At 38.6% G+C, this 14518-nt stretch overlaps 1 protein-coding gene across 1 annotated transcript in view; it reads left to right on the top strand.

Annotated features, from left to right (window-relative positions):
- The first annotated feature begins 11293 nt into the window (after positions 1-11293).
- The window catches only part of VPS26C (VPS26 endosomal protein sorting factor C), an 80836-nt gene continuing 77611 nt past the window's right edge, over positions 11294-14518 (top strand). Inside the window, exon 1 of the mRNA XM_069075025.1 lies at positions 11294-11477. Within this exon, the coding sequence (XP_068931126.1) occupies positions 11421-11477 (57 nt within the window). The 5' untranslated portion in view covers positions 11294-11420. The remainder of the gene's footprint in view (positions 11478-14518) is intronic.

Raw genomic sequence — 14518 nt, forward strand, 5'->3', positions numbered from 1 at the left:
CCTCCCTCCTATCCCACCACCCACTTGTTCTATTCTCTACTTTGATCCCATCCCTTTTCAAAAGTGAGTGCTTCCAACTTCCCTCCCCCCCAAATTGCCCTACTTTCCATCATGCCCCCTCTCATCCTCTTCCCCCTCGTCTCCTGTAGGGTGAGATACCCTATTTAGTGTGTATTTCATTCCTTCCCTGAGTTCAGTGAGAATAAGGTTGACCCATACCCTTTTGCCTTCCTATTCTTCCCCTCCATTGTAACCCTTTTCCCTTGCCTCTTCTTTATGAGATAATTTACCCAATTCTGTCTCTCTCCATCTCCTTTCATTATATTCCTCTCTCACTTCTTAATTTCCCCTTTTAAGTATCATCCATTCCTATTAAATTGGTCCTGTGCCCTCTATCTATGTATACCTGTAAGAATATATACACACATTCACATATGTATTCATATGCTCGTATACCCTCCGATACAGACATATGTGTGTATATATATATTTCTATTCCCTTTCACTATTTTCATACTGAGAAAAGTTTCATCAGTTACAATTATCATTTTTCCATGTAGGAATGTTAATAGTTTAACTTTCATCAGTGGCTTATGATTTCTTTTTCCTGTTTACCTTCTCAAGCTTCTCTTGCTTCATGTATCTGGATGTCAAATTTTCTATTCAACTCTGGTTTTTTCATTAAGAATGCTTGAAAGTCCTCTATTCCACTGAATGACCATATTTTCCCCTGAAACATGATACTCAGTTTTGCTGGGTAGGTGATTCTTGGTTTTAATCCCAGCTCCTCTGCCCTCCAGAATATCCTATTCCAGGCCCTTCGATCCCTCAGTGTAGAACTGCCAGATCCTGTGCTATCCTGATTGTGTTTCCACAATATTCAAATTGTTTCTTCCTGGCTGTTTGTAATTTTCTCTCCTTGATCTGGGAATTTTGGAACCTGGCTATAATATTCCTAGGAGTTTTCTTTTTGGGATCTTTTTCAGGTGATTGGTGGATTCTTTCAACCTCTATTTTGCCTTCTGGTTCTAGAACATCAGGGCAGTTTTCCTTGAGAATTTCTTGGAGGATGTTTTCTAGGTTCTTTCCCTGATCATGGCTTTCAGAAAGACCAATAGTTTTTAAATTATCTCTCCTGGATCTATTTGCCAGGTCAGTGGTTTTTCCCATGAGATATTTCACATTGCCTTCTATTCTTTCATCTGTTTGGAAGTGTTTAACATCATCTTGATTTCTCTCTCTCTCTCTTTTTTTAAAATGCTTTATTAACTTCTGATTTATATCATTCATTTCTGCCAGATTTTGAGTTACAAATTTTCTCCCCGTTTTTCCCCTACCCACCGCCCCAAAATAGCATTCCCACAGGATATCACCTCTTCCAATCTGCTCTCTCCCATATATTCTCCCATACCCCTTTCGACTTTTCCAGTGGATCTCTATGCCCCAGTGCCTGTATATCTTATTTCCCAATTACATGTAAAATAGTATTAATAATAATAATATATATATATATATATATATTTGGTTATTTGATTTTAAAACTTTTAATACCAGTTTCATTCCCTTCCTCCCTTGTCACCCAGCCTTATGGGAAGATAAGCAGTTCAGTATAGAATGGACATGTGTGGCTAATGCAAAACAATAAAATAGTAGATATATTGTAAAATACTGACTATATTTTCCTCCCTCCTATCCCACCTCCCACTTGTTCTATTCTCTACTTTGATCCCATCCCTTTTCAAAAGTGGTTGCTTCCAACTTCCCTCCCCCCTAGCCTGCCCTCCCTTCCATCATCCCCCCTCTCATCCCCTTCCCCCCTACTCTCCTGGAGAGTGAGATATTTAGTGTGTATTTCATTCCCTCCCCAAGCCAAATTCAGTGGGAATAATGTTGACCCATTCCCTTTTGCCTTCCTATTCTTCCCCTCCATTGTAACCCTTTTCCCTTGCCTCTTCTGCATGAAATAATTTACCCCATTCTGTCTCTTCCCATCTCCTCTCATTATATTCCTCTCTCACCTCTTAATTTCACCTTTTAAGTATCACTCCTTCCTATTAAATTGGTCCTGTGCCCTCTATGTATACCTGTAAGTATATATACACACATTGACATATGTATTCATATGCCCATATACCCTCATATATATATATTTCTATTCCCTTCAACTACTGGGAAAAGTTTCATAAGTGACAATTATTGTTTTTCCATGTAGGAATTTTAATTGTTCAACTTTGATAAGTTCCTTATGATTTCTTTTCCCTGTTTACCTTCTCATGCTTCTCTTGCTTCTTGTATCTGAATGTCAAATTTTATATTCAACTCTGCCTTTTTCATCAAGAATGCTTGAAAGTCCTCTATTCCACTGAATGACCATATTTTCGCCTGAAACGTGATACTCAGTTTTTTGGGTAGGTGACTCTTGGCTTTAATCCCAGCTCCTTTGCCCTCTGGAATATCATATTCCAAGCCCTTTGATCCCTCAGTGTAGAAGCTTCCAAATCCTGGGTTATCCTGATTGTGTTTCCACAATATTCAAATTGTTTCCTCCTGGCTGCTTGTAATATTCTCTCCTTAATCTGGAAATTCTGAAACCTGGCTGTAATATGCCTAGGAGTTTTCTTTTTGGGATCTTTTTCAGGAGGTGATTGGTGGATTCTCTCAACCTCTATTTTGCCCTCTGGTTCTAAAACATCAGGGCAGTTTTCTTTGAGAACTTCCTGGAGGATGATTGCTAGGTTCTTACTTTGGTCATGGCTTTCAGGCAGTCCAATAATTTTTCAATTATCTCTCCTTGATCTATTTTCCAGGTCAGTGGTTTTTCCCATGAGATATTTCACATTGCCTTCTATTCTTTCATTTGTTTGGATCTATTTAACAGCATCTTGATTTCTCATAAAGTCATTAGCTTCCATTTGCTCCACTCTAATGCTGAAGCAGTGATTCTCCTCATTGAGCTTTTGAGATTCTTTTTCCATCTGGCAAATTTGGCTTTTTAAGGCATTCTTCTCCTTATTGCCTTTTTGAGCCTCTTTTGCCATTTGAGTCAGACTGTTTTTTAAAGTGTTATTTTCCTCAGCCAGGCTGTTGACTCTCATTTCATAATTTTCTTGCATTGTTCTCATTTCTCTTCCCAATTTTTCCTCCACTTCTCTTATTTGCTTCTTAAGGTCCTCTATGGCCTGTAACCAGCTCGTATTTTCCTTTGAAGCTTTTGGTGCAGGAGTTCTGACTTCAGTATCTTCCTCCTGTTCCATGATTTGCTCCTTTTTGTCCCCAAAATAGAAGTTTAATGTTGGAGTCTTCTGTTTGTTTTGTTTCCTTTGTCTGGTCATCACCCCTCAGTCACTTGACCCCTGGGCTATTTGCCACAGTAGGACTCTGCCACCAGACCGGGGAGCTTTTGTCCCAAACACTGGGTTTTTCTTAGCTGCCAGAGGTATTAGATGGATGCCCTCTCTGAAGCCTCCACATGCTCTGGCAAGCTGGTCATGAACCCCAGGACCACCACCCTAGACTGCAATCCAGATCCAAGCAGGTTAAAGCAAGAGTGATTACCCCTCAGACTGGTTGCTTGATCCCCCTGCACTCTGCAGGCCAGGAGCTGAAGCTTCCATATGGGGGTGAATGCCACACAGCTGTAGCTCCTCAGCAGCTTCTCACTCTGGGGGCAGAAGCCAATGCACTCCCACTTACTGGTCCCAAAGTCCACACTACACTGACCCCTCACTTTGTCCTTATCATCTTTGTGTTGATAAATCTGGAAATGGCCACAGCTGCTGGTGATCTGGGGTCCCTCCTTCTGGAGGCTGGTCAGGCCCACCCTGGGGCTAAAGCCTTGGCCTGGGACTGGGCTCAGCTCCCAGAGCACTGTGCTAGCTGATTTCTGCCTGCCTGCTGGGGTGTCCTTAGAGGGAGGTTAGCTTTTCTGTGTCATTTTGTGGGTTCTACAGCTCCAAAGTTTGTTCAGAGTCCCTTTTTTACATGGATTAGGAAAGGTGGAAGCCAGAGCCATGTGGAGGCCCTGCTTCTACTCCGCCATCTTGACTCCGCCCCCAAACAGGTAGTTTTTAGATGAAATAATCAAAACTGTCTATAATCATATTAAAAAATGCTTTAAATAACTATTGAGTAGAGAAATGAAAATTAAAACAACTTTGAACCCCATACCTATCAAATTTGTTAAAATAATAGAAGAGGAAAATGGTAAATGTTGGAAGGGATGTGGTAAAATTTAGACACTAATGCACTATTGGCGAAGTAATATACTGCTTACTCATTCTGTAGAGGAATTTGGAACTGTGACCAAAGGTCTATAAAACCTTATATACCCTTTGATTAAATAATCCCACTACTAGGTCTGTATCCCAACGAGATAAAAAAAGGAAAAGAATCTACTATGAAAATATTTATAACAAGTCTTTTAGTAGTGGCAAAGAATTGGAAATTGAGGGGACATCTATCAATTGGGGAATTAAGAAAAAGTTGTATATGATTGTGATGGAATACTATTGAGCTACAAGAAATGAACAGCAGAATGCTCTCAGAAAAACCTGGAAAGACTTATATGAACTTATGCAAAGTGAAATGAGGGAAACCAGGTAAACACTGTATATAGTAACAGCAATTGTATGATGATCAACTGTGAATGACTTGACTATTCTCAGCAATTCAATGGTCTAAGACAATTCTGAAGGACTTATGATGAAAAATATTATCCATCTCCAGAGAAAGAACTTATAAAGTCTGAATACAGGTCAAAGCATACTTTTTCTTTATTTCCTTTATTTTTCTTGTTTTTTCCCCCTATCTTTTACAACATCAATAGCATGGAAATATGTTTTGTTTATGACTGTTTAAAAAGGAATGTTATAAACTGTTTTTACATGTAATTGGGGAATAAATAAAATATCAAATTAAAAAGAAACCCCCCCCCAAAACATCTATTCTTTCTGAGCCATTTACAAAATGGGGTACCTATTTGCAGGGCTACTTTGAGGCTCAAATGAGATCACAGACATAAAGTTCTTTTCAATGATATAAATGTAATATATATAAATTTATAAATTATTATAAAATATATAATATAAATAAATATAAATGTAATAACATAAATGTCAGTTATGTTTTCAAGAGCTCTCTTCTAATTCTGTTATTTTACAAAGCATGATTCTAGCTGTCTATAGAATAGTTGGGCAGCTAGATGGCACAGTAGATAGAGTGCTAAGCCTACAGTTAGGAAAACTAATTTTTCTGAGTTTAAATGTAGCCTTGGACACTTATTAGCTATGTGACCCTGAGCAAGTCACTTAATCCTGTTTGTCTTAGTTTCCTCATCTGTATAATGAGCCAGAGAAAGAAATGGCAAACTACTGTAGTATCTTTAACAAGCAAATCCTAAATTGTGTCATGAAGAGTCAGATACAACTGAAAGGTTTTTTTTAAAAAGACTGAACAACATGGAATAGCTAAATATTTAACCCATGGTGCCAAATTTTCCTATCACAATCACCTATGTTTTACACACTGCTTAAAGTCAATTTCCAGAAAATAGCATAATTAAGCATATTTTTAATACTGTCCCTTCATTCTCCCCAAACAGTTTGTCTTTTGGATTTTAATGGATGAGCTTTAACTGCTAGGCTGGAGCAAACCAGAAGCAACTCTCTGTAGAAGTACAGATTTGTGTTTTTTGAAGTATACTGGGAGTAAGGTAAAAACCTAAATTGATTCTGGCAGGCTAAACAGCTATATTATCTAAATAAATGGCTATGTTGTAGTCATTCAAAGGGAAGTTCAACATAACTGAAGACCACTGATGAACTATAATTTTGTTGGGTATTTTAAAATAGGAATTATTTGTGGGGAGTTGCTTTAACACTGTCATAATAAACCTCAGTCAACTGATATATAATGTCATAATGGAGGAGTAAAGAATTGGGAGAGGGGCAGCTAGGTGGCACAGGGGCAACAAGGTATTCAGTGAATAGAGCACTGGCCCTGCAGTCAGGAGGGCCTGAGTTCAAATCTGGCCTCAGACACTTGACACACTTACTAGCTGTGTGACCTTGGGCAAGTCATTTAACCCCAATTGCCTTTCCTTCCTCCCTCAAAAAAAAAGAAAAAAAAGAATGAGAAAGATGCTTACAGTTGTGATGACATGTAAAAGAAGACCAGGCTGGCAGCGAGGTGGCATAGTGGATAGAGCACTGGTCTTGGAGTTAGGAAGACCTTAGTTAAAATCTGACCTCAGACACTTACTGGCTGTGTGACCCTAGGCAAGTCACTTAATAATGATTGCCTCCAAAATGTTAAAGAGAGGGAGAAAGAGAGAGAGAGAACCAGAAGCATTTACAGAATGTCTATGCATGCTCCATGGTCTATCCAAGGTCCTTCCTTTATACATCATCAGAACTCTTCTAGAAATTTCTTCCATGTGGAGAAGTTCAATCAGCTGAGCAAGCTGACCGGGTCTATGCAAGTTCCTGACCTCTACTACACCAGGAGACAAAGCTATAAGTGGAGTGTGGAGGGTAGTGTGTGGTGTGGTTGTAGCTGAGTGAACCTTTTGACACTATTGTTGGCACCCTGTCTTGCCTGACATTGTTCTCTCCTCATCTCTATTTCATGAACCTTCACCCTTAATATACTTAATCTAGGCTTATAGTACTTTACTATCATCAAATATATGTATTGTGCACATGCATACATGTGTATGCATTATATATATATATACACATCCATAAACATATATACATTAAAAGGACAAACTGTGAAGCAGAGTGATAGAGTGGATTAAGATCTGGCCTCAGGACTAGGAAGACCTAGATTTGATTTCTGCCTCTGACATACTGGTTGTGTGGGAGCAAATCACCTAATGCTCAGAGAATTCTCTAAGATTGTGTATAGTACCAGAACAGGTGTCTGTATAAACAGAGGGAGTTTCCTTACTGTGAGTTCTTTTTTTTTTTTTGGAGGGCAATTGGGGTTAAATGACTTGGCCAAGGTCACATGGCTAGTTAAGTGTTAAGTGACTGAGGTCACATTTGAACTCAGGTCCTCCTGACTCCAGGGCCGGTGCTCTATTCACTGCACCACCTAGGTGCCCTGTGAGTTCTTTATAACACTGAAATGACAAGTCTGGTTAAAAACAAAAGAAAACAAAATGAGGACAATTCTAGCCTTCCACAAATTTTTGTTTTGGACTAGGAATCATATTTCAAGTTAATCAAATATACACATGCAGAAAAAATGTCTAATTTCACACCCAACAAATAAATTCAGATATTCACACCTCATTTCATTCCTGGACTATTACAATAGCCTGCTGGCTTGTCTGTCTGCCATAAATCTCTTCTCACTCCAGTCTATCCTTCACTTGGTTATCCAAGTAATCTTCATAAAGCACAAGTGTGACCACAGTATACACACCTATCCCCCAACTCCAGAAGTAGCTTTCTATCACCTCTAAGGGCAAATATAAAATCCTCTGTTAGGCATTTAAAGATTTTCCTTTCTTATTTCCAGTCTTCTATATCTTATTAAAATTTTTTTTGTATAAATAAAACCAATGTAGCCAAGATTAGAAGGAAAACAGGAAATTTGGGGAAAAATTTTCATAGACAATCACTCAGATAGGATATGATTGTGATGGAATACTGCTATGATGTAAGATATAATAAGCTGTTTGATTTAGAAAATCATAGAAAGACTTGGACCTATGAAGGAAGATGCTATCTAATGTCAGAGAAAGAACTGACAAATAGAATAAGCATAGTAGGGTCTTACATATATGTATACATGTGTATATATGGCTGTATGTGTTTGTAGATGTGCATATATATATATATATGTATGTGTGTGTGTGTGTATAAACACACATATTCGCATTTAACTATAGCCTTCTCTAGGGCTGGGAGGTGTGGAGAGGAGGAGAAAAAAAATAAAATAAAAAGTACACAGTAGAGAACAAAAGAAAATCTAGAAGGAAGCACAGAAAAGCTGGGTAGCTTTGAAAACAGGATTTATTACATAGGTTTTCATGAAATGGGAATTTATTGTTTCATATTGAATCCTCTCATGTTCTGCTGTGTACATGGAAATGTTCTTTTTTTTCTTTTCTTGTTTTCTTGTTGTATTTAAGTTTAAAAGGAATAAAAAATTAAAAATAATACTTCTCTCAAAATCATACAGCTAATAAGTTTCCTTATCCATATAGTATAATACATTCTAGGAGAGACACTCACATAAAATAAGACCAGAATAAATTCAACTTCACCTGGATCTCTTTTCCAAATGATATCATACACAATCTCAATTGATAATTTCAATTATTTAATATTATATTTATACAAGATCTATTTATTCCAAGGATTTCATATTATGGCATTCTCTATTTCCAGCAAATCTATTGGCAAAGATTTTAAAGGTAACAGTAATGTACCTCAATTATCATACTTAGGAACACATTGCTTATTGAATTTCTCCTAGCCCTCTATAACTTTCTCTACTGGCTTTTAAATCAAGCTGCAAATCTGACATTACTATTATATCTTTCAATCTTTTTACTTAATGTCAGACTTCCTCAAATCCTTTCAAAACACTTCATTTTTTTTAATGCAACTTTCTTTTGGTTTGAAAACCCAAACCTTCTTATATCGCTTCCATATTTTCCCTCAAGCCTTTATTTTTCTTTACAAGACTGCCAAACCCATTACTCAGTTTACCCAACTTTCTTTTACATTTCAATCATATACCAGATTCTATTCATTCTATTGAATATTTCATTCATGACTTTAGTACTTATTACTGTTAAATTTTCCAAACTTGACTAATTCAGGGAAGTAAAAGGAAAGCAAAGATCTTTTTGAAAGTTTGGAATTTCCCTGAGTGGTTAACAAGGGTGCCCAAATGACATTCACACAAGCTATGAGAGCCACAAAGGCACAGGGAAACACAAACCGATAAGTAAATTAATAGACAAATAAACAAAACATTCAAAGATGTGTGATGGTGGCTTCAGGAAAAGAATAGTTTGATATTAAACATAGACGACATGAGAAAAAGAACCCAGAGGTACTTGAGTTTAAACCTTCATTCTGCTAGTCTCTCTGTTGAAGCAGGTATTTGAGAAAGCACACATCAACAAATATAGGGCTGATAATAGACAGAATTCTAGATGCTCACCTCTGGGATCCTGGAAGATGTAATCTTCAATGAATCCCACGAATGCTGCCACCATTTAATGTTAAGTCCTGAAATAAATTAAACTCATGAGTGGAGGAATAAAGCATCCTTAATCAGATAACAGGGTAGCAAACCTGCCACCCTGGGGGATGTCCCATCAGCACTCACCCTAAAAGGTTCTTATGCTTTCAGGAGAAAATGGGGAGAGGTTACATTATGAGATCCCAACTGCCCTTGGCAATCTGGGCAAGAATACCTACTCACTCTGGTTAATTTACCCTTCATGATCTAACTTGCCATAAATCCCAATGAACAGGATGGACAAGGACATTAGGAGATTCAGCTCAAGCTAGGTTCCTCTACAAGGTAAAATCCCAGGGTAGTAACTTAGGGTGTGGTTCAACTCAGCCAAATCAAAAGTAAATATCTTAAGAATACAAATGCAAAGTCATTACTGAAATTGTGACAATTACTAGGATCACTCAATGGAGTGGCAGGTAATATTACATTTGGTATTAATTTTCAGTCATTGTATTAACAGTTTTTCTGACTAAGGTTTTCATGCTTCTGCTGGAAAAGTTTCAGTAGCTATATATTTACCTGTAGAATCAATTACAAACTCCTCAAAACCTGGCTCCAGTGTACCTTTACAGACTCATTTACATTATCATTCCTCTTCACTCACTCTACTGTGAGTGAAATTATAAACTACAAACTGGATTGTTTGCCTTACCTCATACACAATGCTCCTTCTCCATGTCTTTGAACAAACGTACTCCCATTCCTGAACTTCACCTCATTTCCTTCTTTTAGAATCCCTATCCTCCTTCTTAGGGCTTAGAATTAGAAAGATTTCCTCATGACTTCAATTGCTAGCTGTGTGACCCTGGACAAGTCACTTAACCTTGTTGTTCCTCATCTGTAAAATGAGCAGAAGGAAAGGGCAAACCACTCTAGTATCTTTGCCAAGAAAACCCCAAATGGGGCACAGTCAGACACTACTGAACAACACCAAAAAGCCTCTTTTAAAGGTCTTCTTCAAGAATTACCTCCTACATGAACTTCATGCAACCTTTCTGTTCTCCACATACCCCTCCTCCAACAATGCTACTGTCTCCCATTATCTCCCATTTTGTTTATATTTTTTTGTTTACTTGCTGGTCTACTGTAACCTTCTTGAATGCAGGAACTGTTCCCTATTTTTTTTAACCTTTATTGACTGCTTGATTAATAACAAGTTAAAGATGGTTTCTTTGCTCTTCAATACAGTAAGATACAAATAAATTACTTAAGGAAGTAACATTTAATAATAGTAACAATGGTAACAAGTAATAGCTAGAATTCAAAATAAGCGCTTCAGGATTTGAAATCAGATCTTCGGGATTTTAAATCAGTCCACTATACTACCTAGCTGTCTTAAATGTTTATTTAAAAGTTAATAGGTCACATTTATCTGTCCTTTTACACTTTAGACCATTACATACACCATTTGATAATGCAGATAATTTGACTCGTATTTTGCATAGATACAAGATGATTTTAAAGTGGCCCAAATTTTTATTGTATTAAGAAAGTTAGTCATGGATAAATTGAACCTGAAAGGAATCTTGAACATAATTATCTATAGCGTTACAAAGAGACTTGCTCACAACGTTGAGAGAAACCCGAGGCTGCGCGCGCAGTTTGAGATGGGCAGGGTGGAGCTGGCCTAGAAGAGTACAGAGGCATCTATTTGAAACATTGGGACCCCCCTGGGGCCAGGTGTCGAACTTGGTTCTCCCATCACACACCAGAGGGCGCCCCTCTTAACCAAGTGCCCCTTGGTGCCTCTAGCCTCTTTCCTCTCTAAACCCGGAAGAGAGGGAAGGAAGGCGGGGCTGCCCGCCCTTCTCCCCCCATTTCCGGCGCCAGGGCTTCTCTCGTTGCTGTGGCGACGGGGGAAGCGCGCGCCCCGGCCCTCCTGCTTCACGCCGGAGCCCGCTGGTCGCGAAGGAGGCCAGCTTCTCTGCGAGGCGAGGAGAAGCGCGCACACAGCACGGACCACGGCTTCGTGTACGGGCGGGAGGCTGAGAGGCACGCCATGAAGAAGGGGGAGAGAAAGAGGAAGGGTAGTGGAATCTATCTCGTGACCCGAGGTGCTGTCACGTGACTCCATGGCTGCTGGGAAGAAGAAGAGAGAGTAAGGAGCAGAGGCTGCAGGAGTAGGAAGTGCCCCCCATTGCTTCTTCTGCCTCACTATGGGGACTGTCCTGGACATCAAGATCAAGAGAGCCAATAAAGTGTATTATGCCGGGGTGAGTGGCGGCTTGTGCCCTCTAGCTGGAAAGCCTTTGGGGAGGGGAGGTGCGGGCAGTCACGCCCCGGCTGCACACCCATGACAATCTTTGTACCAGAAGAGTGATGGATTGCACTGCCGCGGGCCATCCCTGCATTGTGGCAGCGCGGTTGGCCTGGGAGTCCTGTCTGGATGTTAATTTGTCGAGAAATTTATCCCTAATTTGGGAGAGAATATTGATTCTCAAGTAATTTTGTTGTCTTTCAGTTATTTCAGCCATGTCCGACTTATCGTGACCCCATTTGGGGTTTTCTTTTCCAGTGGTTTGCCATTTTCTACTCTAGTTTATGTTACAGATGAGGAAACAGGGTTAAGTGATTTGCCCAGGGTCACACAGCTACCTAGTAGGTGTCTAAGGTCATATTTGAAATCAGTCTTCCTGACTCCAGGTCCTGTAGCCCACTGCGCCACCTAGCGACCTTTTCACGTATTCTGGGCTGGAGCTAACCAGGAGGGGAGCGGATGTACTGAAGCGGACTCATACACATTACTGGTTATGTTTTCGCAATTTCCTTGTTTGGGGACCAGAAAACTTGATTGGTAAGCAACAGGAAGTTTTACCTCGAAAAGGAGAAATACTCATCTGATAAGCTGTAATTTAGGATAGGTTCTTAACGTTACTTATAAAGGAAAGATGCAGTGTCCATTGTTGAATAACAGTAGAGAAAATTCCCATTATATGCTAAATTCTAAAAAAAAATGAAAAATACACTTTTCCATGGTAGGAGTCTTTTGATTCCTTCCCACTCATTTTATGAAATGTTTCATTTGAAATAGTTGGTCAAGTAGATAGAAGTTAGACTCAGCTATTGATAATTATTGTGTTAATTGAAATAGACTACAATTAATCATTTTAGCTGGAAAAACTAATTATTAGATTTTAAAATTCAATTTGAAATGCCCTTGCATCTATCTGTGGTTTTTCCTGAGTCCTGGACTCAAGGACATAAGGAAAAGTTAAATGACAAGGGTAGAAAACATAACACCCGAATACCATTATCTGTAACTCTTTGAGATTGACTGGAAGGAAACACACACTTTGTTGCCACCACAGAATTCTGGGTTGCAATGTTTATAAACACAGGAATAAAGGAATTTGTATGAAAATAACACAAAATTAATTTTCAGTCACTCCTATCAGGGTTAAAACTCATAAGTGAGGTGAGCCCCATAGTTTGTCATTTCCAAAAGGTGTTGTGGTTTTAGTTATGCAGAAAAATTAATTTTGAATCAGCTGTCTTTGTTTAAAGAGCTACAAAACCACTTAAAAATTGACTTTGAGAACCTGAAATAACCTAGCCTGTGCTGTGGGTGATATTTCTTAAAAAATATTAGCATTAGGAAATCTCTGCAAAGGCACCACAAAATTGTGGTGTCTATTGACTTTGCATCATTTAAACTGGCCTATACTGCTTCTGATGTTTATTATCTGTGTGAACTTTGGCAAATCACATAAGGTATGTTGGACATAAATTCCTCATTTGTAAAATGTGGATGTTAGAGTAGATGGGCTCTGAGGTTCCTTCAAGCTTAAGATCTTATGTACTCATAGAAAACATCCCATCACTGTGGCTTTGCATGAGCTGACTCCCATGTATAGAATTCACTTTATTCTGTCTTCAGACTCATAACCCTAAGCTTCTTTCAAAGCTCACCTCAAATTCCACCTCCTCCATTTGACCTTTTTTAATTCCTCCCAGCTGCTAGTGCCTTCCTCAATTACTTTTTATCTATTTTGTATATATTTTTCATTTACTTCACATATGCACAAACACACACACAGACACACTACTCTCCATAGTGCTATTTTCCTAATAACTTTTTGAGGACAAGGTCTATTTCATATTTGTTTTTTGTGTCTCCAGTACCTAGAGCAATGCCTGATACATAGTGTTTAATAAATTGCTTGTTTATTGGTTAATTCAAGGCAGTGATAAATGACACAGCCTCTAAGTTGACATCAACTCATAAATTACCTCTTTTTTTTCATCCTCTTCCAGCTAAGATCTGGTATTTTATCTGATCCCTGTCTCTGTCTTATTCATCTGTATGAATGGACAACATGAAGAACTTTGTCAAGTTTAAATATAGCATTCTACTTATCCAGCATTCTGTTTATCCTGTCAGAAGAGGAAATGAGGTTGTGCAGCATGATCTATCCTTGATGAAGCTATGCTGATTTTTAATGATCACTCTTTTCTGAGTGCTCACAAACAATCCCTTTTAGTAATATATTATGAATTTTTTATACTGAATTTTATTTTTTTCAATGAAATTTTATGTTTATTTTTAGTTTATATCATTCATTTCCACAAGATTTTGAGTTACAAAATTTCTCCCTGTCCTTCCCCTACCCACCACCCCAAAACAGTGATCCCACTGTATACCCCCTACCCAATATGCTCTCTCCTATATCCTTCCCCATCCCACCTCTGACTTTCCAGTAGGGCAAGATGGATCTTTATACCCCAGTGCCTGTATATCTTATTTCCCAGTTGCATGTAAACAAAAATTATACCCTATTTAGTGTGTGTCATTCCCTTCCTAAGCCAAATTCAATGAGAGTAAGGTTGATGCATTCCCTTTAGCCTTCTTGTTCTTCCCTTCCGATGTAACAGTTTTCCCTTGCCTCTTTTATATGAGATAATTTACCCTATTCTGTCTCTCCCCATCTCTTCTCATTATATTCCTCTCTCACCTCTCAATTTCACCTTTTAAGTATCATCCTAGGTTACTCCAACTGTCCCTCTTGGCACTTATTACAATACAATAATATTTACATTTATATATCATAATCTCCACTAGAGTATAAGTTCCTTGAGTTCAGTGACTGTCTTTGGCCCCTTTTATGTATCCCCAGGGCTTAGTATGGTGCTTGGCACATGGTATCTCCTGTCTCTATGCTTCAGCACTAACTGTTCCACATGCTTAGAATATATTCCTTTCCTCTCTACCTCATAGTGTCCTTTCTCTCTTTTTTTACCCCCTTCCTTACCCCTC

This window comes from Petaurus breviceps, unplaced genomic scaffold (assembly GCF_028583685.1).
Source record: "Petaurus breviceps papuanus isolate PSGF00001 unplaced genomic scaffold, PetGlider_PUasm1.0 90897, whole genome shotgun sequence".
NCBI classification, from domain to species: Eukaryota; Metazoa; Chordata; class Mammalia; order Diprotodontia; family Petauridae; genus Petaurus; species Petaurus breviceps.